This window comes from Anas acuta, chromosome 2, assembly GCF_963932015.1.
Source record: "Anas acuta chromosome 2, bAnaAcu1.1, whole genome shotgun sequence".
In the NCBI taxonomy this organism is placed as follows: Eukaryota; Metazoa; Chordata; class Aves; order Anseriformes; family Anatidae; genus Anas; species Anas acuta.
Window position 1 is genome coordinate 17277287 of NC_088980.1, and position 27482 is coordinate 17304768.

Here is a 27482-nt window from a genome sequence, read left to right on the forward strand (position 1 = left end):
TTCAGGATGTCAAAGATCTGATCTAGCGTGTCATCTGCATGCATTTTCCATGCTATCTTTCTACTCCCATGCCCTACATATTTGTCAGACACAAGCTGTCGGATAGTCAGTGCTCTGCCACTGCTGGGTTACCCTGCACTGCAACCTGCTGCTGCCAGGATGGTCAAATGCTCATTGCCCCAGCTGCAGCTAAAACCCACATCTCCAGAGCATTCTTCAAGATCAGGTTTCTTACTATACTTCTGGGGACTGGCAATGGTCTTGGTTTTATTCAAACATTCTGGCCCCTTGGACCTTCATGGTAGATCCAGTGAAGCAGTCAAAAGCAAAGCACGTAGAAGATAGGAGCTGCTTTAGCATCACCTCAATGCAAGTGCCATCACTAGCAATGGAAACCCAGTTTTTGAAGTGCGTGGCTGGGCAGTGCTGACCAACATTGAGAGTTCGGGCAATAGAAAGCCAGAAAGCAGCAATGGCTGCATCCAGACAGAGTTGGTGCTTCTGCTTCACAGAATCAGAGCTGGCTTGCTCAAGACTTCAGTCAATCGATTCAGTTGCAAGTACACGGTGGGGAGATGTATGGGAGATTCCCACATACAGTTAATGTAACTTGAATGCCTGCATTGCTCAACGAATTGCCAGGAGCTGGGGATACAAGCTCTGGAGTCAGTGTGACCCCCTTGCACAGGGGACAAATAAAACACCCAGCCAGGGCAGGAGCAGGGGCATGATGGTAGCCAGTTCTCTGTCTCTCTCTCTCTTTCTCTCTCTCCCTTTCCAAGAGAGATTTTTATAATGTGAAAGTGCTGGAATACACAAACAATTACACTTTGGAGGCTTTATTTTCTAAAGGAATCACAAAATGGGTGAGGTTGGAAGGGATCTCTGTGTTTCTCCACCTTGTGAATTGCCTGGCTACTGCCAGAGGTTTGCAGTTGAACATTCAGTGTGTATGATGTCCAGCAATTGAAGCAATTAAGCAAAGCCTGGGGTGAGGTGGAAGCCTCACAGGCCAATGTTGTTTCAAGTGAGTTGGGAAAACAACCTATCTCTGTACTGAACGTTGGCCTCACATCGTACCCCTCTTTTCTTTGTAACCGACAACACAACAAGCCTTGTTGAGAGCCAAATGGTACATGATTAATGACTTTGTCCCCCTCGCCAAAAGTATAAACCTGGCATTTGGAAAACTCCACTTTGAGGATGAGAGCTCCAGTTATCAGACAGGTCTATGGGCCTCAACCTTTCTCCTCACCAAGTAGGGACGCTTCTTTGGTAAGCCTCTCGCCTCCAACAATGTTGGATGTTACCCAGGAAAACATTGATAACTAAAGCACTGAACTATTAACTCAAGCTCAGTTATTGCCATAAATGAATTAAAAAACAGCAATTCTGAATCTGTTATATCTGTTGCCTTAATAAATTACATATCTTTTCAACTTCGTGAACCTGTCTCAGTGAAAGTCCTTGGTAGGGCTCTGAAACAGGCAACCATTGACTCTCATGAGTATCTATATCCATAATTCTTTACACATAAAGTGTTGACCAAGTCTGGGACTAGGATTGGATCCAGCCACACCTTGACTCCTCTCTGAGAAGGAGTTTGAAAGTGAAGTGGTCCTTTCTGAAACTCATGACTCAATGGGAGGGCCACCCTCAACCCTCAGGTATAACATAGAGAAACCACACAAGGACCCTGTCCTCATTTTAATAGACTCTAGAAAATGCTTCCTCCAGCATCTTTGGGGAAAGGTTTATATTTTGTTTTTGGTATAAAGTAAGGGCAGCTGCTATATGACTAGGAACATCTAAACTTGGAGAGTGGGGAAGGGCAAAAAATAAAATGGGACAGAGGTACACTTGAGGTTTTGCTTTCTGAATTTTTGGACTATTCTTGTTTATTTTTTGGTCTTTCATGAAAGAAGACTAACAAAAATGGTTACTGTACTGACATTTTTGTTAACATTTTTGCAGACACAATATAAGGAAAATATAAAGGTGGGTTTTTTTGTTTTTTTTGTTTTTAAATAAACCTTTTAAAATCACAACAAAAAAATTGTTTTAAATATGTGCAGTTTATACATATTTAATAATCATCAAAAAAATGTATCATACATTAAAACTATAATAATGACAAAGAATTGTGATAATACAATGTTACTTTACATAGACATTCATCAGTTAGAATGGTGAATTCATCATTTTCATCAAGATTTTAATATGGTTAAAAATATGCAATGTGCCTTTCATATACAAAATTACCAAATAACTGTGTACGTATTAGTTTACCTAATTTCAGTTAAAAATACTGAAAACAAAGGTAAAAGATATTGAAAAGAACAAGTCATGCTGTTGACTGAAAGTAATAAAGCTATAGTGCAACAGTTGAAGAAACCAGTGTGGGGTTTTCTAGGTCAACACAGAAGAATACATTCAGCATAACCAGATGTTCTACTTTGTCTTTGCAATAACATATTCTGAGATACTACAAAGGGTCCAGTTATGCTGAAAACTACACAATTCTTCAGTGGGCATTCCTGGATGAGAAGATTCCTATAGCCAGCTCCCGTGTTCTGCTCCATCATCTGCAGACTCTTTTATCTCAACAATTTCACCTGCATTGGTTGCATCTCCTAAAACTACTACTAAACTTGACAGAGTGGTGTGAGGATCAAGCAGTTTCGGGAGAGGTATGTCCACCTTTCTTTCTTGAAAGACACGGTTCTGAATTGTCAAAGCTAACATAGAGTCTATGCCTAATGATGAAAGATGTGTATTCATGGTTAGTTCGTCTGGGGTCAATCCAGTGAGCTCACCCACCAGTGAGGTAATATAGTCTTCAGACTTGACTAAAGCAGGACCTTGGTCTTGAGTTTTCTCAGATATTTCAGGCTTGTTCCTGAATTCTTCTATCATAAGTGACCTGAAGCGACTTTTGAGTGTTAAAATCCGAGAAAAAACATGATTAACTAAAGTTTGCAAATTGAACTTGACAACAGCTTGCTGTCGGTTATTTGTAAGTAAGCTCTTCCTGAGATACTCGTGAATTTCATGCACTTGGAGGACATCTATGCCCTTGGATGCCAGAATGTTCTGAATCTGGTCTTGATTGAACAATATGCCGAGGTTCAAAGCACCCCAGTTAATGGATTGGCCTGAAAGCCCACAGTTCCTCCTGTAGAGGCAGAAGACATCTAGGAAAGAGTTTGCAGCTGCATAGTTCGCCTGCGTGGCATTTCCCAGAAAGGAAGTAACAGAGGAGTAGCACACAAAGTAGTCAAGCTCATGGCCCTTGGTAGCCCAGTGAAGATTTACAGTCCCTGCCACTTTTGGGCTCAGAACTTTCTGAAAGTCAGCCAACTTCAGAACTTCAAGCCGACCATCGTGTAAAACCACAGCACTTTGAAAGACCCCTTTGATTGGACTGCCTACAAATAGTTTTACAATGGACTGGAAAGCTTTCTCAACTTCATTGGCTGAAGTAATATCACACTGCACAAACACTATTTTGCTCCCTTCATACTGCTGCTGCAAAGCCTTCATCTCTTCTTGCTTCTCATTACTTGGATTTTTCCTGGAAAGTATTGCAATACACCCTCCTCCATTCTTGGCAATAAATTTCACAGTTTCAAAGCCAAGTCCAGTGAGACCCCCTGCTACTACATAAACAGCATTCTGCTTAAATATCTTCTTCTGGGGTTCATACACCGGTATATCTGAAACCATGGTGATGTTCCTCTGCCTTCTCAGTACAGCAAGTGGGACAGATTTGCATGTAAAATATGACGCCAGAGAGTGCACACTTTCAAAGTTCTCATTTTGTTGAAAAACAGAAGCTGGCAGAGACTTAAACCGTTTCATATCTATTGAACTGAGCCACGCATGCATAGTCTTTCGCAATTCCTTTAGAGATGCTTTCTGGAAAATGCTGCTAAGTGTGAGGATATGAAAGCTGATATTTTCATGATCAAATCCACTGACATTCTGAATACATTCAGACTGTTGATTGCCACATACTACCACCACATCTTTAAGAAAGTTCATATGGGCCAAATCCTGCTGAGACAGTCTGTGTACTGGAGGAAGAACAACAAGGGCATGACATGAATTTATATACTGGAACTCACTGGGAGACGGCCTTGCAAATACTACTTTCCAGCCCATCTCTTCTGCTGCTGCAGAAAGAACTTGGCACAAAACTGACGATGGCTCCTTCGAAATAATACCCAAAATTCTGCCATGTTTCCCCTTCGGTAACCTCTGACTTAAGATTTCCCATGCAATTATAAAGTATGACACACAAGGAACATTCTGAAAGCAAGGAAATTTCTTTACATTGAAGCAAACTGTTCCTGGAATCTGAATTCTGGATGATGCAGCAGCTGGATAACATGAAACCACGTGATCTCCAACTTTAACTTTCTTCACATCAACACCTATTGCTGTTACAGTGCCACTGAAATCAAGAGCTAAAAGTCTGTGTTTGTCTATTGCTTGGGAATTCCAGTACAGTGTATTACCAAAGTTCCGACTAGAAACGCTAAGAGGAAAATAATCTTCTGAGTGGAGACACACTTTATCCACTTGAATTTCAATGCTCTGTTTTTCAAGCTGAGTAGCAGTGCTGGTGGATAACTCAGCAGACAAGTCTTTGGCTGTGTACGGATCAGCAGTGTACAAAGTGAACGTTTCTGAATTATGGAGAGATCTTACAGGTTGGCTGTAATCTGAATCTACAAACGGTGTGCGCCTGACTTCAGTCACATAAATTCTCCCTTGGCTGATGTAAAGTTCTGGGTATTCCTCACCTCTGTATTTGATAAGAATGTCTGATAACGCTGAGATGTCCAGGGAGCTGGAAGAGCTGAGGTCAATTAGCTGAAATGTAATTTCTGGAACTTCAACAATACAAGTTCTGGTCATGCCATAGAGTGCAAACGCACAGTTAATGTGGTCTACATTTCTTTCTGTCGTTCTGTAGCTGATAACTCTGATTGAACAGCGGGACCTCTTCTCTCTTAATGCCACAATAACTTGGCGATAGGCTTCACAACACTTTGCCAGTTGGTCTACCATTTTGCTTGGGAACTCTTCGTTTAACTTTTGAATTCCCCACAAGAACAGAATTTCATCATAATCCTTGACTTCTGCTTTCATTTTATTCTCTCTGTGGACTTCCAAGAGGGCTTCCCATTCCTCATACATAACATATCTGGAATAAGGATGCAAGTATTTTCTGAGCTGTTCAGCTATCCCCAGTTTGTCAGCAAACACTAGGACTCTGGGCGTTGCACCTAGATGTCCGATCACCTGTGAAGAAGAGACTTCTACCCACTTGTTTTCAAACATGAACTCGTTGTCTCTGGAAGATGCTTGCTTCATGAAAGTGATGGCAACACGTTTGAGTTCAGCCAAAACGGAGCCATGTTTGTCCATGAAGCATCCGCAGACCTCTAAGCAGTTCCCAATGGATTTACTTGTTCTCATATAAATCATCATTTCTTCCTCCAGCGGTCGGAGCACCACCAGGCTGCCTATCCCTGATGGAAAGCCTGCTCTGGACTGGAACGTCTTTGAGGTCATGACAGCAGTCATCTGCAGAAAACAGTCTAGCAGCACTGGATGAATACAGTAGCTGTACATCTCTTGGACAGTCTCCTTGTTCACCTTTATGCTTGTTATAGCTTCCTTTAGTTCTTGGCAATAATGCACATCGCTGAGCTGCCTGAATATGGAGCCGTACTGAAAGCCAACCTGAGACAGTGCTTCATAAACCTCCTCTGTGCTAATCACTGAACTGCATCTCTGATAGACGTCTTGGAAGGAGATGCTGCTTTCTTCCACAACAGCATCAGACGTTTTTGTAACTTGGCCTGAAGCATAAACTGCATTGGAGGACGAGAGTATCTCAAAGGCTGTCACTACGTTATCTGGACTCAGCTTGATATTCAAGACTTGGGAATTCTGTGTGAGAACACACGGTGCTGAAAAGCTGATACTCAACTGGCAAGAACTCAGAGGCACTTTAGGTCTTGAGCTGCTCATCACACAGGACAGACCAAGCTCTACATAAAAAGCACCAGGGACTAAAGCCACACCGTTGTTCTTATGCTCGTACAAGTAGGATGTCGTGTCCTGAGAGAGCAGGCAGCCAAATTCTGTGTTGTCACTGTTCATGTCATAAATCAAAGGATGACTGGAGCTGACACTTCTTTGGTTTGCTTGTGGACGGGTAGCTGGAGAGGTGAATTTTTTACGATCAAATTGGTACCGTGGAATGGCCACTGGAACACTTTGATAGCCATTATAAAAGTGCTGCCAGTTGGGATTATATCCCAGTTCAAACAGATTTCCTACCAGGCTAAAGAGTGCCTGATACTCCACATCAGACTGCAAAGAAGAGAACACAGGAGTGGCTTTCCCTAGAGTTTCTTTTATGCTTCGCTGCAATGCTCGGTGAGGACTTATTTCCACAAACACCACATTTTCCCTGTCTCTAGCTGCAGTTTCTATGGCTTGAGTGAAAGCAACAGGCTCGCGAGTATGCCGGGCCCAGAATTTGCCCTGAATGAAGTCATTTGCAGAAGCAGCCATCCCAGTCAGCGTTGAAATTACTTCAATTTCCCCCTTCTGTTTTTCTAAAGGCTGTATGGTCTCTTCCAACTCCCCAAGTATCATATCCATGCTGGGGCTGTGGTAGGCAGCTGGGACATTTAAAAGATGAAGAAAGATGTTTCTTTGGCTGAATGTTTGAGCTAAATCTTTCTGGACCGCATCCACAGCGTCCGGATTTCCAGACAAGGTGCACATAACTGGGCTGTTGAAAGCTGCAATGCACACCTTTCCTGAATAGGGATGCAGACATTCAGCTATCTCTTGAACAGGGATGTTTCCAACCACCAACATCCTGCCACTGGGAGTCTTTGCCTGCAGCCTGCTCCGGTGATAAATCACTTTGACAGCATCTGCCAGGGAAAGGTAGCCAGCAAAATGCGCTGCTGCAATTTCCCCCACTGAGTGGCCAACAGCAGCTACTGGCTTAATGCCCCAGTACTTCAGAAGGGAAGCTAGGGCAACCTGCAGGGTGAAAAGCATGGGCTGGGAGAGTTCTGGATTCAATAACTCCTTCGAGCTGTGACCTTTTCCTGGCAGGATGCTGATGGGGGCGTGTTTCTGAAAGAGCGCTTCTATTTCCTTACACTTGTCTCTGAACACTGGCTCTGAGCTCAGCATTGCCTCACTGAACTCCTTCAGTGTTACACCATTGCCGCAGAACACAAACACCAGCTGTGGCTCCACCTTCGACATGGCAAATTCAGTGCTTCTTGCTGACATAACCTCTTGCTGCAAGTGTTGGAGAGAGTTTGTGACAAATGCTTTTCGGTACCTGTAGCTGGCATGGCTTCTTCTGCAGGCAGACGTATAGGCCAGGCTTGGGAGAGTTATGGAGTTTCTCGTGCTCAGCTGGTCAGCTGTATCGGCGATTGTCATCTGAAGGGACTTAGTAGATGCTGCAGACAGCAGAACTAATTCCAGTGGCCTCTTAAAGGCAGGAAGAGGCTCTGGCTGCTTAACCTGCCTGACTACAACGTGGGCATTGGTTCCTCCAAATCCAAAGCAGTTGATGCCAGCTACCCTTCCGTACTCACCGGAGTCTTCCCAGGGCTCAACACTTGTGGGAACTGCAAGGTTTAACTTCTCTGTATCAATGCTGCTCATCTCCTTTGAGTAATGCAAAGATGGAACAATCTTTCCGTGATGCATCATCAGAAGCACTTTGATTAACGCTGCTGCTCCAGCAGCTGATTCTGTGTGGCCAATATTTCCTTTCACTGAACCAATTTTCAGAGTGGGAACTTGTGAAGATCTGTTTTTACAAATGACGCTACCTAGGCTTGCAGCTTCAGTAGGGTCTCCGGCAGCAGTTCCTGTACCGTGTGCTTCAATATACTGCACAATGGAGGGGTGGACATGAGTTTCATAAATGCTGCGCAGTAAGTTCTCTTGCTCTATTTGAGATGGCCTTGTGATTGGAGTTATAGACCTACCATTCTGATTTACTGCACTGATATTTATAACACCCCAGATTTTGCTGAAGTCTTCCATTGCCTGTTTCACAGGAAGAGAAAATTACCTTTAATAAGCGCATGCTTTTTCTGTATAGGACAAAAGAATCAAGAACAGACAGACGGTAATACTAACTTTTAAGTTTGTGATGTCTTTCCCATGCTAGGGGAAGTGCATAAATGTTTTCTTAATATTAATATAAAGCTTGACTTGGAAAAGCCTTTTTCCAGAGTAATTATTAGACTGGGAAATACAAAATTCAAGAAAGCAACCAGTCTTCTTTTAGGCTGCTTCACAATCTTACCTTTTTCAGTGGTTTGAGGAAAACAACACCGCAGCCTTCTCCCCTTCCATAGCCATCTGCCTTTTTAGAGAAGGGTTTACTTATTCCCTCTGGAGAGATCATTTTTGCTTTACTGAGAGATACAAAGGTGCTGGGCTCTATTATGCAGTTTACACCACCACAAATAGCTGCTTCACAATCTCCTGGAATAAAGCAGAAACATAGTCATGTTGAGACTTCCAAGATGATAGACAGAAACATTTTAATTATCTTTAAGTTAATGGATTGAAAAGACTGTTATTATAGACAGACTCTATTAATAACACTAACAGTTCTTTGAGATATTTTAATTTTCAGGATTGGAATCTGTCACTGAGGTACATCATTGAAAAAGTACCCAATACAGATCTCTAAAACTACATCAGGATATGGTTAAGAAAGTAACACTATTCCTTATAGGTTTTTTTCTACAGGTACGGTGGATATTTCTGAGGCACTAGAATCTTTTAGTTCTCTATCAGTAAAGATGCATCTGCAGAAAGTTTTATTAATTCACTGAAGCTATTTTAAAATATGAAGTAACAATACTAATTTCTTTGCCTACCATCTCTTCGGTCCCATTACCTGATTTAATTGCTTGCAAGGCATAGTGTAGAGCAAAAAAAAACGATGAACAAGCGGTGTCAATTGTCAGTGATGGTCCCGTCAGATTAAACGTGTAGGACACCCGGTTAGCAGCTATGCTCATTGCTGTTCCTGTACCAGCATAATGATTTATTTCTTCTGATGATCTGCTTCCTAAGATTTCATAGTCTCGATTCATAAGACCTATAAAAATATCAAATGTATGTCACATTAACCTTAGCAAACAAAAGGGATGTACAGCTCTGAGCTTGACAATGATTTTGTTTTTCTGTTTCAGTATTAACCTATATAGCATTAGGACTGCTGTGGTGATATTTTGCTTCTACTCAAAACAAAGGCCAGACTCCCAGCAATTTCCACTGGACCCAGCTTACGCAAATATACCTAACACATGATTTTTTTTTTATCTGGAAAAATACAGGTCTGTTCTGCTTGCTTAGCTCATTGTATGACACAGTTAAGGTGTGTGTAGCCTGTTTAGACCCTTGTATCTCAGTTTAAGCAAGGTTGGTTTCACTTCCTGTGATCCACTAAGCAAAGCAGTAAGAGAAAAGTACAAGGCCTGTGCCTCTGAAAGAAGTCATTTCCTCTCTCTGGAACACACATGCTTGGAGTACAGGGGATCTCGAGTCTATAGGCATGTGTGGAAAATGCAGTATGTTTATTCAAAATAGGTGTACTGTGTAAGGAGAGCATGTCCGAGACTAAGAGGCAATCTAACGAGTTTGTCTCTATAGTTTCATCAGCCTAACTATCCCAGAGAACTCCTCTTAAAACAGACACACATTTACACCAGGAAAAATGGGCTAGCTTCTTGACACAATCAGCAGTTGGACAAGTGCACCTTGGTAGCATGCTACTATTTACATGAGAATTTCTGCTGGTTTCAAAGGATCTTAACCTCTACAACACCTTAACCACCGTTATACTGCAAAACATCAAGGTGTTGTTGGTCTGAGTTGAGAGTATCAGTCCTGGAAAGGGTTGCTGTAGGTGGACAGTAACTTTTTCCTGCGTCAACTTCAGTGCTGCAAGACACTAACACAGACACAGACACCTAACAGTACATACATTAATTATATGATGATCTTCTAGACTAGCCTAATACTCTTTCTCCACCAAAAGTAACCAGTTGTGTCATAGTACTGTAGCCTTAAGTTCTCCAATGCCAGAGATACATATAAATTTTACAAAGGGGCATTCCATTCTTTATGAGGTTAAAATGGACATTATTCACCGTGAAATGTTCTTACCAATAAAAACACCTGTTTTGGTGCCACTGATGGCTTCTACAGGTACTCCTGCATCCTCCAGTGCTTTGTATGTGCATTCTAACAGTAACTTCTGTTGCGGATCCATGAATTCTGCTTCCATGTTATTAATTCCAAATAGGTGGTTGTCAAATGTATTAAATCTGTTAAAAATAGAAATCTCTTAGAAAATGGTACAATATGTATACAACATGCATTTATTTCTAGATCCAAAGTACGTATTTTTTGTAATGTCATGAAAAGCAAAGACCTAAGTGATGTTGAAACCACAGTTCCTATTTGTGAAATTCAGAAGGAAAAGATTATAGGCCAAGGATGCTTTATTTCCTGCCACAAGATATGTACTTTTATCAGCTATTCCACATTTCAGAGTTCTAAGGCCACCCCTCAAAATTCTTATTCACACGGGTGAATTATCCCACTGGTACCGATAGGACTCCTTCATTATGAAAATAATGAAAATAATGAAAATTGGCAGAGTAAGACTCTTCTGCAATGTCATCATAGGCAACAAATTTTAAATAGCTATTGTCTTCTAAGTTATATAAAGGCAATGTAGACCAATGGCTTTCTAGTTTAAAACCAATAGATATGGGACCAGCTCAGATGCTTCCAAGAGATGCCCATACCCCTCTAATAAGAAATTTAAAATAAATGTAAAATATTTTATGTGTTTATGTGTGGAGGCCATAAGTCCACACTTTCAAATAACCAAAGTCAGACTCAATGTTGTATCCTATGATGACATTCATATGGCCGTCCGTCTTTTCTTGATTTCAGTGGAAAATTAAATATCTAATACGAGACTATTTTCTTAAGTAATTCTGGGTCTTACAATCCATAACTGTTAAGTTTTGCTAAGTGTAAAACTGTTAAATGTTATTCTCAGGAGCCAATAAGATTACTTCTGTGCATGTCAGCTTCTAATTGGAAAAAAGGCATGAGGATTTTCAGGAAATGTGGATTTAAAACTAAAGACACTTATACTGATCTGACTGTAGCTTGATATTCTTAGCACTAGCAATATCTCTCATACAGCTGTGCTCATATCTCTGATATAATTTCACATGAGACATCAGGGCACAACTAAAGGGATACATACTGCAGGTTCCTTCTCCATGTCTTTTCTGTACACTAGGATCTTTACAAGATATTTATATATACATAATCCCCCAGTATGTTAAAGGACTGGCTCAAATAAAAAGAGTGAATAACAAAAAAAGTTTATTTTTGAATACGTAACAGTATGAGACTAAGTAAAAGCAGGATTATTATTAAATTATGAATAGTTCAGGTTTACAAGCAAGTGTAACACTCCAATCAAGCATAAGATCCCTTTCTTGACCATCTAGCAAGCAGACTTTCTTGTTTTGTCTCTAAATTCTCACACCTTCATTTAAATTAAAGCCAGCACAAGATTAGGTCCTAAGGTCCGGCAGAGCTGGCCAACCTTCAATCTGGAGCCTGACAAGATTCACCAGGCAGTTCATATAGCTCAGAGTCCATTCTCTGCCACCTTCCTCCAGAGTCTGTAAGTGGACATACAAATTCTCTGGCAGGCTGTAGCCCACCTCAGATCTGGTACATACCACCTCGTGCATAGTGCACTTGTACTTATGTATACCCAAAATGCATACACGTCCGCTGTGTGACAGGTGACATCTCAAGACACGATGAACTTACAAGTTGGATTATGCAACCAAAGATCCTATGTGGCCTGTGAATAAATGTGCTCATAAATGGCATATAACAGGAGCTCCTGCAAATTGATAACTGCAAGTTTGTCATGTGAGAAAACCTGTCATAAAAGAAAACCTGTTCCTAGGTCCAATTTGTAAGGTCTCCCTGTGGCTTGTACTCTCCGAAAGGCTGGACGCATTCGCCTCGTTACAGAAAAAGTCTGTGCCACAGCACAGGAGCAGACTTACTCATTGAGAAGAGCAGCGCGTGTTGTGCATGCTTTTCCTGGCTTGTTACTGTCTGGATCATACCACTCTTTGGTGTCAAACCTCTCTGGGGGTATTTCTACTGTGCAGTTTATGCCTTCCTCCAGGACTTTCCAGAAATTGTCAATTCCTTCACCTGTTGTACAAATATTTCAAAGAAGATTAAATTATGTGCTCCCTTTCTCCATGTATATGTAGAAGAGTACACAGAATTTTACATGGAACTCCCATGTATTTATCTGATTTACTGAAGAAGAAACACCACAGATAAAGAAATGAGCATTCTTTGGTGACAGAAGGATGGAAAGGAATATCTGATCTTAAGCACTTCATGCTTAAATGTAAAGTTACCCCACAAAATTCTTAACTTTTGTAAAACTCAAGAAGTTTTAAGATGTTTTTCCAAGCACGTAAAATATCTCTAGCAAGTTGGCCACCAAAGAATCAGTGAATGGAGTTTAATCCAGTTGGCAGTGAACCAGCAGTGACTCCAGATAGTCAAATGAAATGAGGTTTCAGCAAGGAAGGTGTCAGTCTCGTTCCTCAGGTGACAAGTGATAGAACGAAAGGGAACAATCTCACATTGTTCCAGGGGAAGTTTAGTTTGGATATTAGGAAGATTTTCTTCACAGAGAGGGTGGTCAAACATTGGAATGGGCTGCCCAGGGAAGTGGTCTCCATTCCTGGAATCATTTAAGAGACGGGTAAACATGACACTTGGGGACACTGTTAAGTGATGGGACTTGGTAGGTCATGTTGATAGTAGGATTTGATGATCATGAAGTTCTTTCCTGACCTAAATGATTCCATGACTCTGTGGTTGAGATCCAGAACTCCAACTATGGGCACTGAGGCTATGTCTATGCTATCCTCTTAGCCCTGAAACCAGCTATCACGGCATCCACACTGTGTCCCACATTTACCCTCCTCCCAGCTTCCACTTCCCTGTGGCTGACCTGTGGCATGGTGGTGCTAACCTCTGGCACGCTGACCAAGGGAGCTCTGATGTGGGCCAACACTGGGGCTGGAGACTGGGATAACAGTAACAATGCCTGCATGACAGCAATCCCACCTAAAGTTAATCATCCCTGGTTAGTCCATCATCATAGACAGCCAAGGACATTAGTTACACATGGAGTAATTTAAGAGTTCCCATCACTCAACTTCTTTTGAGGCAGGTTCTTTAAAAAAGCTCTGAAGATGTGCAGTGCAGGATCAGGACACGTTGCATGTATTGCATGGAGATGTAACTAAGAACAGTGTATCTGAAGAGAGGCTCTTTACTGGGATGTCTGGACCAAAACATGGCTTGAACCAAATTAGCGTTTAATGCTGCAGTATGAGACTGCTGCTACGGATTTTATAGAGCTTTACTAGAGTACTGACAGCTTCAGAGCAGCAGAAGAACCTAGCGAGCTCTCACAGCTATCTAAATATCTCCTACCATCTAATCTCAGAATGCAGAAACCTCAAATCACCCTTGACACAGTCTGTCTGCATGAGTTTCACTTATATAGCTCAATGCCCTGACCGCAGCCAGAACTGCAGGTCTCGCCCTCAGGGGACAAATTCAAACCAACTGATTCTCACCACAGTGTGACCTTTTAAAAAGATCCTACAAGTAGCAAAGCAATGAATTCTACAAAAGTAAGGGAGACATATATTCTTTTACATGTACATGTTCTTTTACATGAATTGCTCAACTTTAATAAGTGACGGTGCTTTTCAATGTTCATTCAGCATCCTGCTTTGTATTTACCCAAATCTTACCTCCAGGAAAGTTGCATGCTATTCCCACAATAGCAATTTCACCTCCAGTCTCCATCTCCATTCTCTGGGCTGTACAATACAGGTATAAACGTCAATCAGATCAATCAATTATACATTTCTCATTAGATAAATATTAGTTTAAAGGGTGAATTTCCCACAAGCACATACACTTGTTCAAAGGTAGATTAATCCTGGGTGATGTGCCTTTGGCTGTGATGACAAAGGACACTCTCCAAAGGTGACCAGACCTGCAGGGTATGTTTCTGTCACATTTAGAGGAAAATCCCAGACCAATTCCCCAGACTTCCTTATTCACAGACACTCCCTTTTTACTGTTTAACCTCTGCTACTCCCATCACCAGATAATCTGCTCTTGAGACTTTTCTCTGATCAGCCCTGCTTCGTACTTTGGGAACAGTAGGGAAATACGCATTGACCAAGGCACACTTTCAGCTCGATCATCTCCATCCTTTTCAGAAAATACAGTCCCCAAGCAGACTCTGCAAGTTATTGGTTAAAATCAGACAAGCTAAACAGGCAACAGGTGTCTAAATCACCCTCCTCTGTTTTCAGAGGTTAACCCCCACTGACCATGCTCAAAGACACCAACAGCTATGAGATTGCTGTTTTGACAATAATGAGCATTCTCCCAGTAGCACCACTACAGCCACACAATAACTTCCCTTTCATCTCATTTCTGGCTTCAAAGAGAAAGCTTATTGTTGGGAAGAAATACAAAATGAAAACGTGATATTTTTCAACAAATACAATGGCAAAGAAAAGGACATTACACATCACAAGAAATACCTCAGCATAGACTTTAAAGCTGATTTTTTTTTTTGTTTAATTCTGGTAAATTAAGTAGGGAGATAAAAATCAGTACAATATAATTAGAACTCACTAAGATGCCTACCTTAGAGCTCTTGCTGGACTTAATTCATCCTACAAAGGGAAGAAGGGAAACATTGAAAAGGATTTTTAGCAATGTTTGAGAATTATAAGAATCTTATCTCAGTGATTCCACGGTAGGTCCTAAAGGGCCCTTCAGCGTTACTGACTGCAGTGAAGCAGGGATGAGGCTGATTTACAGCCCCAGAGATCATCCATAGCTATGATTTCTAGAGGGTTAGTCTTGAAATGTGAAATTATAAGCCACTGTTCAGAATCATACTTTGAAAAATTTACTTCACAGTGCCGAGACAGAGTTGGAGGGCCACCTAGTAAAAATAAAGAGACTAGGATATGGTTTTCTAGGTGTAAGTTCTATTTTAAAAACAATAATTCTAAAATGCCATAAAAGTTGTTTCTTCTGGCTCGTTCAAATTCATCTCCATCTAGAAGAATGGAGATCTGTTCCAAGAAGTCAGAAGGAAATACGATCATACAAACATGTAAAAGTATTTGTGACTTAGGATCTTTTTTCCCACACTAGACTCAGATTTTAGTTTCTATTTCTATCAATTTCTTCTTTAATTTCTGTTTTGTATTTCAATTTCTATTTCATTGCTATTTCATACTTTAATGTATATTTAATTTGTAATTAAAATCCATTTAATTTCTACCTGTGATCTATTGATTTCTGTTATTTCTATTTCATATTTTAATTTCACTGCCAACCTGAAGCTGCAAAACTCAGCATAGATACTCTTACCACAAAAGTACTTTGAAGCATTTTTTTAAGTTAGCATCTAAAGAGCATATAATTGAAAAATAAGGGCATTCTGATTTTAAGATAAAATATGTCATTGGCATCTATAGAATTATCCAGTGAGATATTTAACTCTTACCTTATATCATCCCAGTAGGGTGTACTAACAGGATGAGTCCTTGGAAGTCCTTTATAAAGGGTTCTAGGAGGTTTCATATTCAAATCCATGCTAAAATGTTGTGAAATTGTGAACGCCTTTACAAGGAAAAAAATGAGTCATTGTTATTAATCATTAGGTCAGACTGAAGTTCAAAACCCCTTGCCAGAAACAGCAATCTTGTCCGTGATGGTACCATTAACATCCCCTGACAGAGCAGAATGTGGGACTTCAAGTGAACTAGTAATGCACTCTGGAATCTCCATTACATTTTCATAATTAATTCTGAAAACAAGAAATGCTAAGCAGTATTTGAAAGTATTGATCTGGTACTGGAAGAAGTATTGAAATGAATCCTGCACCTCTGTGAATTTCAATACAAGTTAAACAAGTCTGAACAGTAGTGCAATACAAAGAAAGTGCTGTTAATGTCACTGATTCAAAATATAAGACTGATGCAGTTATCAGTTTATGAGTGTTGATGACTTGCATGAGTTTTATCACAGTTGGTGTATATTTATAAACCCAAAGTAAGGCAGTAATTGCTCAATCCCTCTGAACAATGCCAATAACAGAAATATGAGCTCAGTATGGAAACACGTAGCAACAAAGGATCAAGTCGGTTATTGACATAGGCGACCTATTTAACATGAATTTACAAGAATTTCTTTTGGCAATTCATCAAGTTTATTACACAGTTTTACAAAAAGTTAAGTTTGAAATATTACCGCTGTTGTTGTTATTGCTATAGTAACAGTAATGATCCAATGCACATAGTGGAGCTCTGCTATGCCAGGAGATATACTAACCCTCAGGAGGGAAAAGACCTCACCACAAAGATCTGACACCCCTAGCTCTTCCTCGTCCTAGCTTCCAGTGCTGTGCACTATGAATCTAGTCACAGTACATAAACGGGAGAGGAATAGCTGCTTCGGGCCTCTGGCTTGTCCTGAATGAAGTCTGTTCCAGGTTAATAAACTGAGGACTGAGTCCTCAATTAACAGCTCAAACAGCTCAAAACTGTTTCTTTGGGAAAAACTGGTCTTCTCCCTGGTTCGAAAGACCTGTTGACAACCCTCAGCTCAAGCATACCTAAGAGCCTTTGCATACTGTCCGGTTCCTGTAGGATTACAGAAGGCAAACAAGCTTGTCAACTGGAAATTGTTGAGGCCTAAGGAGCCTAACCTGTTCAGGCCTGAGGCCTTAAAAATCAGACACTGAAGATATAACTAGGTATGTAGACTAACACTTCACTGTAGACATACCTGTGGGACTAAGGTGCGGGCAGACTAAGAGAGAGACAGAGTTTTCGGCTAATAAAGGAATTCCTAAAATGGATTATGTATTACTGGCTCCTAGCAAAGCAAGCTAAACATCTACCTCAGACTTTTGCAGCTGAAGGTATACTTCCAGCCTTTTTAATTCTTAACAGCACTGGCTCCAATACAAAGAACCAGCAGGTGTACAACAGATCGGAGAAAGACTATTGATGACTCTTCTGCTTAGCTGTGGGCATGCCTCCCTGATTTCTGACTTACCTGCAAGCACGATGAAGAGGCATGTCAACAAAAAGATGTGGGAAACACAATTTTCTGAAAATCTCAGCTCATAATACTATGCATGGATACTGGCTCTTACGTTAGTATGGTAACCAAATAGGTAGAGGAAAAGAGAGAGGAACAAACACAGCCACATGGAAAAGATGTTCCCGGGTGATTCCAGTAGCACTTTTTTTAATCGTATGGGAAGAATGTAGATAGCCTGTACATGTCAAGGCTGTGCTACTGTCATGCATCAGTTTCTTGATCCACAAACAAAATACGTTTGCGAAGGCACAAACAGAATTTCAATTAGCCCCACAATCTATGAGGCAAGGGAAGCAAGGAGGGATACTGGAGTGAGAAAGGCCAAATAAGAGTCATATTGTGTGACTGTCCGGAAACAAGCTCATAGCCCTTGATGTGGAAAGCTGATACAGTATATATTCAAGAGAAATATCATTAATAACTCTGTCATTCAGGTTATTTACAGTATATATTCAAGAGAAATATCATTAATAACTCTGTCATGGAGGTTATTTGAACCAGAAGACACATTACTGCCAAATTCCACTTTAATTTAGTAGCTGTTATAATGTGTGATCTTTCCTAAACCTATCACTGAAAGAAAATAGTACCATAAAACACAACATAAAAGCCAAAGAGCCCAGACCCTTTCTGTTCACATCAGACAACTAAACAAAATTGTTAAATGATAAATGTAAAAAGGGATATAAATAGGCTGCACTACAAACCAATAATTATGAAGTGCAAAGAAAATCACCGTAGTGAAAAAAATGCATAGCTAGCTCTTTTTAAATTGTAGGAGGCTTTTAAAATTCATTAATTGATCTATCAATGGCATTAGCCTGTTATTAAGTAAACAGAATATATCTGTATGTAATGAGAACAAGACAGAATATATCTGTACATAATGAAAACAAAACAAAGTATATCTGTACGTAATGAGAACAGTTAAGGAAAATCTTAAAACATTTGTCATTTGCCCTTCAAAAGATGTGTGTGTGTAATCTAAAAGAAATGAAGGACCGTTGACTCCATTAGTAAAGCTAATGGCTGTTTTTACCTATATCTACTATATGCAAAGTATTTGTATCAGCATATCAGCAAGCCTCTGATGATTCTCTCATGCACAGAAAAAAAAAAAAAAAAAAAAAAAAAAAGGATCAGCACTAATTCCCCATTTTTATTAAGGTTTGAAAAGCTACAGAAATTTTAGAACACTGTGAATGGTGATCACAAAGTAACATGAGGGTTGAAGTCGGAAGGGACCTATGGGTCCATCTGGTCCAAAACCCCTGCTCAAGCAGGGACACCTAGAGTCAGTTGCCCAGTACCTTGTCTGTTGGCCATTGGTAGCTTTGAGTATATCCTTTGCCTTGTTGCTGTACTTGAAAGGAATTTAGATGGGAGTTAGATATCAGGTGATTGAACCTGGATGTGGGATTATTCTGGGTTGTGCCTGCATGCACGAGGTGCAAAACCCCAGGATTCTTTACATGGTTTGCCTGGGGAAGCATTGTTGGGACGAGGGAGGTGGAATACTCCGCAGGAACAATTATTGCTGCCGCAAGCTGTGCTTATTGCCGCCACTGATTTGGGCTGCAGAGCATTAGAGCAGAAGAATGCTGTAGTCAGCCCGACTCCCAGTTATCTCCGTATTCGGCAAAAACCTGAGGAACATTTTGGGCGCTTTGCAGACAGGGTGCAGACAGCTGTGGCAAGCAGTAATTTACCACCAGAAGCGCAAGATGTTGTTTTGAGGGAATGCTTAAGAACGGGAGCTCTGCCTGAATTCAAGGCTGCTCTTGCAGCGCTTCCAGCTTCAGCAAGCGCGGGTGAGCTGATCGCTCGTGGCTGTGCGTTTGGCAAGGCTCAGGAAATGCAACCTCTTGCTGCTGCCCTCAGTGAGCAGATGATGGGAGTCACGTCTGCCTTCACAGAATCACAGAATCACAGAATTTCTAGGTTGGAAGAGACCTCAAGATCATCGAGTCCAACCTCTAACCTAACACAAACAGTCCCCACTAAACCATATCCCTAAGCTCTACATCTAAACATCTTTAAAAGACTTCCAGGGATGGTGACTCCACCACCTCCCTGGGCAGCCTGTTCCAGTGCCTAACAACCCTTTCGGTAAAGAAGTTCTTCCTAACATCTAACCTAAAACTCCCCTGGCGCAACTTTAGCCCATTCCCCCTCGTCCTGTCACCAGGCACGTGGGAGAACAGGCCAACCCCCACCTCACTACAGCCTCCTTTAAGGTATCTGTAAAGAGCATTAAGGTCACCCCTGAGCCTCTTCTTGTCCAGACTGAACAAGCCCAGCTCCCTCAGCCTCTCCTCGTAGGACTTGTTCTCCAGGCCCCTCAGAAGCTTCGCTGACCTTCTCTGGACCCGCTCAAGCACCTCGATGTCCTTCTTGTAGCGAGGGGCCCAAAACTGAACACAGTACTCGAGGTGCGGCCTCACCAGAGCCAAGTACAGGGGGACGATCACCTCCCTAGCCCTGCTGGTCACACTGTGACCATACAAACCAGGATGCCGTTGGCCTTCTTGGCCACCTGAGCACACTGCTGCCTCATATTCAGACGACTATCAACAATCACTCCCAGGTCCTTCTCTGCCTGGCAGCTCTCCAATCACTCATCTCCCAGCCTGTAGCTCTGCCTGGGGTTATTGCGCCCCAGGTGCAGGACCCAGCACTTGGCTTTGTTAAACTTCATGCAGTTGACCTCAGCCCATCGGTCCAGCCTATCCAGATCCTCCTGCAGAGCCTTCCTACCCTCGAGCAGATCGACACACGCACCTAGCTTGGTGTCATCTGCAAACTTACTGAGGGTGCGCTCTATGCCCTCGTCCAGATCATTGATGAAGATATTAAAGAGGACCGGCCCCAGCATCGAGCCCTGGGGGATGCCACTAGTGACTGGCCTCCAACTGGATTTGACTCCATTTATCACGACTCTTTGGGCCCGGCTGTCCAGCCAGTTTCCAACCCAACAAAGCGTGTGCCGGTCCAAGCCAAGAGCAGCCAGTTTCTTGAGGAGAATGCTGTGGGAAACGGTGTCAAAAGCCTTGCTGAAGTCAAGGTAGACCACATCCAGAGCCTTTCCCTCATCCACCCAGCGTGTCACTTTGTCATAGAAGGAGATCAGGTTCATCAAGCAGGACCTACCTTTCATAAACCCATGCTGACTGGGCCTGATCGCCTGCTTGCCCTGCAAGTGCCGCATGATGACTCTCAAGAGGATCCGCTCCATGAGCTTCCCTGGTACTGAGGTCAAACTGACAGGCCTGTAGTTTCCCGGGTCTGCCCTCCAGCCCTTCTTGTAGATGGGCGTCACGTTTTCTAGCCGCCAGTCAAAGACGTTTGCCCTCCAGATGCATCCTGGTGGTTGTTTTCGCTGCAGACAGTGTGGTCACGTAGCTCGTGAATGTCCCAAGAAAAGGGAACCCGTGGTCGATGACAGTCTTGTTCGTTGTTGGGTGTGTGGGCGGTCTGGCCACCGTGCTCAGGAGTGCTCGGGAGTGCTCACAACGCAAAGGGGAAGTGAAAGAGGGAAAAAGGGGTGGGCAGTCGGGAAACGCCAACGCCGGTACAAAAAGGGACCCGCCGTCTCGGCCCCAAGCATGGGTCCCAACCTCCATCAAGCAGGGGTGGACAAGTCCGCTGTCCAGTCTCTGGCCGGAAAAAAATTGGTACAGGGAGCTATTATTATTCTACATCAGGGCCAGCTGCAGCGCCTACTGCTTTTTGGCTACGTGTCTGTGCCCCACGTTGCGTTTCCGCAATGGGATGAACTCCTTGCCCTCGCTATAGAGTGGGCTCGAACGAAGTGACTCCTGCTTGTCCTCCCTCGCCTTGTGCCCTGCAGTGTACGGGGGCTGCTGGCAGGAGTATGCTGTGGGCCACCGGACCGCTCCACTATTGCCAACGCCATACGCTTACAACCTATGGTCTGCTGAGCCAGTACCCAACGGGACACTTTGTGGGCTGTTCCCGCCTGTTGCTTCCCGGGGAAGGAAACTGACTACCATCCGTATCAATGCCACCGTGCAGGCAGGTATCAATCTGACACATGAAACACACTTGTCATCGGACGGCACCACGCATGCGATGGAGGACAGAAAAGTAGCCGTTCTGTTGGGGACACAATTGTGCAGAAGACAAAATAAAAGAAGAGCAGCGTGACACAGAACAGAATTGGCTGGGGGCAACTCTCGAGGGGCTAGGCCTTCACCAAGGATGGCTTAAATCGCTTTTGCAAACAATATTGCTACTAGTAATAGAATTCATTGTGATAGGGCTATTATATGCATGTATTAAAGCAAAAGTAGCTAGAAGCAGTGTAATGAATTGCAGCATGCTGACCATTCTCACCAAAAATCATGAAGGGTTCCCATTATCACCACCTGTTCCTGGGACGGATACTCATCCCTAAGTAGTTATGATTGAATCACGCTTAGCGTAACGGGTTAAAGGGGGTGCATTACTGCATAAAGAGGGGGGAGATGTGGGATTATTATGGGTTGTGCCTGCGTGCATGACTTGAAGTGTCTGGGGTGCCTGTGAGCACAGTGTGAGGGGTCCTGGGTTCCTGGGTGGGACGCTTTGACACTATATAAGATAATGTCACGCAGCAATAAATTGGCTTACGGCACAGAACGCTGGTTGTTGTGTCTGTTTGTCCCAGGGCCTTTTGGTCGGGTTATCGGACACATGGATGCTGGTAGGCATGCTCAGAAATGCAAGAGTAAATGAGCTTTCATAGTAAAAAGAGAGCTCTATGGTCTCCTAGTTTGCCTGTAGATTTAGACACAAAGAATTAACATTTATTTCATGAGAATTGTGATGGCTGGTGACTACCTCTGATTTGCAATGCAGAAATTTAATTCTGGCAAATGTATGTATATCTTTCTTTTTTTCTTCTTTGATTGATTTGTTTTCTTTTGTGACTGTTCATTAGCTCATAAATTTCTCTTCCTACTTCTCTGGATAAGCTTCTTGTACTCCATAGCCTGTGATGAGTGAAGGATTGTCCCTTTCTTATGGCTGTGGTTCCCTGTATTTCCTACAAATGTAGGAGAAAGTTCTGTTTTGATGAATAAGTAACATTCAAATTGTTTGTATTTTTGGACCCCCAGAGATCTTGCTGAGAGGCAGGAAGAAGCTAAGTTGCTCATATCTGAGGGGCACTGGCTATCCCTCTCAGCTCTCTTCCACATATGTCAAGTATGTCTGCCTTTCTTGTCACTGTTTCATTATTATTAGGAAACATGAAGAAACGTGATATTGTGAATAATGAACCAGACTACATCCTGATACCACCTTTGCCTTTCCCTCTACCTTCATCTTCACTCTTTTGTTTTTCCTCACTGGTCACCTACTGAAATATTGTTCAAGGAAATCACTCCTGTTAGGTTAGGAATCTTTTGAAATTCCTAAGTTTAAAACAAAAACCTAATCCTGGCATTCCTACTTGCCATTTCCTTGTCTTGGATACAAATTATCCTTTTACTGAGAACCCTTTTCCTCCTTTTTCCAGACAGTTCCTCAAGTGCTCAATGACTCCACTTGGAACGGGATTGGTGACGTTAATGTCACCTAACTTTAGATGACTGAGGTGTTGTTTTATCTTTATGTTTTGTCTCTAAGTTTTATCTTAAATTTTTATCTTTATCTGAGTCAGCTGACAAAGAATGGACGCTTACCTGCATTGGTCAAATGACCAGCTCTCTGCAACACTCTGCTAACTTTGTTGACCAAATGTCCATTGACCGTAAAGGGCACTTAGATGCTCATCTCCCATACTAGTAAATGCCTACACTATCATCATCTAGAGGCGGTGGGCAATTCTAGGTAAAGACACTTAATTTTATGAGTGCTACATTTAGTATTTAAATCTACTGTTGACTCCCATCCTCACAATCCACCTGCCTGTCTACTGTTTCCATAATGTCTGTTCACAAAGAAAATTTCTTACAAAGGATAGGTCTGAGATTAAAGCAAATGTTAAGCTGTCCAAATTCTTCTGGCTTTTTCTAAGATTATGGAAGCAAACTTTCCGGAAGAACCAAATTGCCAGGAACTGTGTTGAATTCCTTTGATGTCTCTTGCATTACTGTGAATTGGCAAAGATAAGAAATCAATAAACAGAAGATGAGCAAAGCAATGCATTCTTCTTCTTTAGCAGGGACGACTGTATATTGTCAAGGAACAGAAGCTCAGGAGGCTGGCAAACATACTCTCTGAAGAAGGAGTGACGCTGTCATCACACTGAAATACATTGTCATACTTGACATACTTGACATACATGACAAATTTCCCTTGAACATACGCTGCACCTGTGCCAGGGAAATCCCATGCATGAGGACAAACTGGGAGAAGAACTCATGGAGAGTAGCCCTGCAGAGAAGAACTTGGGGTTCTGGTGGACAAAAAGCACGACATGAGCCAGCAGTGCGTGCTTGCAGCCCAGAAGGGCAACTGCATCCTGGGCTGCATCAACAGAGGGGTGGCCAGCAAGGGACGGAGGTGGTTGTGCCCCTCTGCTCCTCCCTTGTGAGGCCTCACTTGGAGTCCTGCAATCAGGTGTGGAGTTGTTAGAATGGGTCCAAAGGAGGGCCATGAAGAGGATCAGAAGGCTGGAGCACCTCTCCTAAAGGCTGAGAGAGCTGGGGATGGCCAGCCTGAAGAACAATAGGCTCTGGAGAGACCTTATTACAATTGAGAGACCTTATTGCAACGGAGTGCAACTTTTTGCTCAGGCAAACAATGACAGGACAAGGGGGAATGGTTTTAAACTAAAAGAGGGGAGATTTAGATTAGATGTTAGGAGAAAATTCTTCACTCAGAGGGTGGTAAGGCAGTGGAACGGCATGCCCAGAGGAGCTGTGGATGCCCCATCCCTGGAGGCGTTCAAGGCCAGGTTAAACAAGGCACTTGGCAATCTGATGTAGTGGCTACTTCCCTACCCATGGCAGAAGGGTTGGAACTGGATAATCTTTAAGGTCCCTTCCAACTCAAGCCTTTTTATGATTCTATGATGTCTTATTATCTGTCTTCCATTCTCAGTTTTCTGATTGCCCGTCTCACAGAATTCTTGTCATGCAAGATAGCATAACCCTAGTAGGGAGTGGGTGCTGAATATTAGAATATGTTTCAATCTAGGTTAATTTTCTATTAACTATAACACTGTAAGGTGTCAATAAATGCCATATCATTTGACACTTTGAACCTTTTTTACAGCTTTCAGAAGAAGACATTGTCCTGGTTTCAGTTAGGACAGAGTTAATTTTCTTCCTAGTAGCTGGTAGAATGCTATGTTTTGGCCTAGGATGAGAAGAGTGCCGATAACACCCTGATGTTTTAATTGTTGCAGGACAGTGCTTACACCAAGCCAAGGACGTCTCAGCTTTTTGCTCTGTCCTGCCAACAGGCAGGCTGGGGTGCAGCAAGAGCTGCGAGGGGACAGACCCAGGACAGGTGACCCAAACTAGCCAAATGGCTATTCCATACCATCTGACGTCATGCTAAACAATATATAGGGGTGGCTAGCCAGGGCAGGGGGACCGCACTGCTCGGGGTTAGGCTGGGCATCGGTCAGCAGGTGGTGAGCAATTGCATTGTGCATCATTTGTTTGTACACATTATTAGTAGTAGTAGTAGTATCATCATCATTGTTGTTGTTATTATTATTATTATTATTATTATTATTATTATTATTTTCCTGCCTTAATAAACTCTCTGTATCTGAATGCACGGGCTTACTTTCCCATTTCTCTCCCCCATCCCAGAGAGGGAGGGGGGAGGGTGACTCAACGGCTGTGTGGTGTTTAGCTGCCAACTGGGTTAAACTACGACAGACATAAAATGTTTGTACTTTGGTTGACATTTCTCTATAATAAGGTAAAGATATTCTTTGGTCTTTTCAGGAAGCTGTTTGATTTCATGTGACTTCAGTACCAACTCTGCAGTTACGGTCACAGGTAATTTTATGTTTATGATTTTTTATTTTTATTGATTATGAATTTTATGACTATGTTTTTGCACTTTCAAACTAGTTTTATTGATATTGGATGTTATAAATGATTTAAAAGGGAATCCCCCATTGAATTTGCAAACCAAAGTATGGCGTAACTTTATTTTACCTTCAAATAGAAACTTCTTACTTAGGGCAGGCACAGGCTTTCAAAGCAGCATAATGTGATTTCTGACCGTTTCCTGAATGCAGCAGAAAGAGTTTTTGTCCTCAGCCCAGCCATACCTTAGTTGCGTAAAAACCCCACCATGGACTGGAGAAAAAACTTCCAGTGAATTTTGGACAATGCAGGAAACCCTAGGCTTTTTTCATGTATACGGTATACTAAACCAAAAACTGTGGTATTACCTGAGGTCTGAACATTAAGAAGATTCAAGGCGACAAACAGCAGCAGAAGTAGAGCTTGTAGAACTGCTGCATCTTTTGCCCAAGACCCCCTTGACCACCCACTTCAGGCTGACTGCTGAGCTGAGCCCATACAGTGAGGCAGCTAGATCTTCCCCTGTACTTACATCCAAGGCTGCATGGAGCAAATTGCTTGCCCATCTTTTTTTCTGTCCTAAAGATTTACACTCTGTAGCAGACCTTTGTGTTGTGCTCATTACATGTAGCCATCACACTTTACCAAGGGTCTTAACCAAATACAAAGACAAATGTCCCTCTGACTTTGGCCCTGGAGCAGGAATTGAAGTCCACACTGTCACATTATGAGGGTGTGCTGGGTCTGGCTGGGATGGAGTTAACTTTCCCTGCCAGTATGGTTCATGAGGGGTAGGTCCTGTTTAACAGATTTGATTTCCTTTTATGATAAGATCACCCATCTAGTCGATCAAGGGAAACCAGATAATGTAATCTTTTTGGATTTCAGTAAAGCTTTTGACAGTTTCCCATAGGATCCTACTGGATAAAATGTCCAGCATACAGCTGGAAAAAACATCATATGATGGGTGAATAACTGGCTGACAGAGCTCAAAGTGTTATGGTAAATTGGGCCGCATCAGGCTGGCGGCCGGTCACCAGTGTGGGGAGCTCACTGCCCACTTCCCTGGACTGCCCATTCCAATGCCTCACAATCCTTTCAGTAAAGAAGTTCTTCCTAATATCCAACCTAAACCTCCCCTGGTGCAACTTTAGCCCATTTCCCCTCGTCCTGTTACTAGGCACGAGAACAGGCCAACCCCCACCTTGCTACAGCCTCCTTTAAGGTATCTGTAGAGAGCAATAAGGTCGCCCCTGAGCCTCCTCTTCTCCAGACTGAACAAGCCCAGCTCCCTCAGCCTCTCCTCGTAGGACTTGTTCTCCAGACCCCTCACCAGCTTCGTTGCCCTTCTCTGGACTCACTCGAGCACCTCGATGTCCTTCTCGTAGCGAGGGGCCCAAAACTGAACACAGTACTCGGGGTGCAGCCTCACCAGAGCCAAGTATGGGGGGACAATCATTTCCCCGTCCCTGCTGGCCACGCTGTTGCTTATGCAAGACAGGATGCTGTTGGCCTTCTTGGCCACCAGAGCACACGGCTGACTCATTCAGCCAAATATCAACCATCACTCCCAGGTCCTTCTCCTCCAGGCAGCTTTCTAACCACTCCTCTCCCAGCCTGTAGCTCTGCTTGGGGTTATTGCACCCCAGGTGCAGGACCCAGCACTTGGCCTTACTGAACTTCATGCAGTTGACCTCAGCCCATCGGTGCAGCCTATCCAGGCGCTGAGCTCTGCTCTCTGGGGACAGCAATAAGACCCAAGGAAATGGCTTGAAGCTGCGACAGGGGTGGTTCAGGCTGGATATTTGGGGACCTAGGAATTGGACTCAATGATCCTTGTGGGTCCCTTCCTATTCGGGATATTCTATGGCTCTATGATTCTCTGATTCTTTTTCCCAGTGCAGCAGAAATTTCCAGATATTCCAAGCACTGTCTGAATTCTAGAGGCAGACCCCACTGACTGCTAGAAGCCTCATGGTTGGAGCCACACACTGGTGATGGTGAGGAGGCCGGCAGGCAGGTGTTTTCACAGCTCTTGCTCAGCCTCAGGTCCAGACCTCAGGGAGCTCCTTCACCAGAGCACTGTCATCTGGCCCACAGACGGGAGTGGCT

General features: G+C 42.8%; 1 protein-coding gene across 1 annotated transcript; it reads right to left on the reverse strand.

Moving 5' to 3' along the window:
- Window positions 1-2109: 2109 nt before the first annotated feature.
- On the reverse strand, window positions 2110-20544 carry LOC137852196 (phthioceranic/hydroxyphthioceranic acid synthase-like). Its single transcript, XM_068673651.1, has 9 exons — window positions 20524-20544; window positions 15770-15885; window positions 14896-14924; window positions 13983-14051; window positions 12195-12348; window positions 10249-10409; window positions 8975-9178; window positions 8372-8553; window positions 2110-8109 (listed from the first exon to the last, which is right to left on the reverse strand). The coding sequence occupies exons 4-9, from the start codon at window positions 14041-14043 to the stop codon at window positions 2554-2556; spliced, it is 6318 nt and encodes a 2105-aa protein (XP_068529752.1). The 5' UTR covers window positions 14044-14051; window positions 14896-14924; window positions 15770-15885; window positions 20524-20544; the 3' UTR covers window positions 2110-2553.
- Between the last annotated feature and the right edge of the window lie 6938 nt (window positions 20545-27482).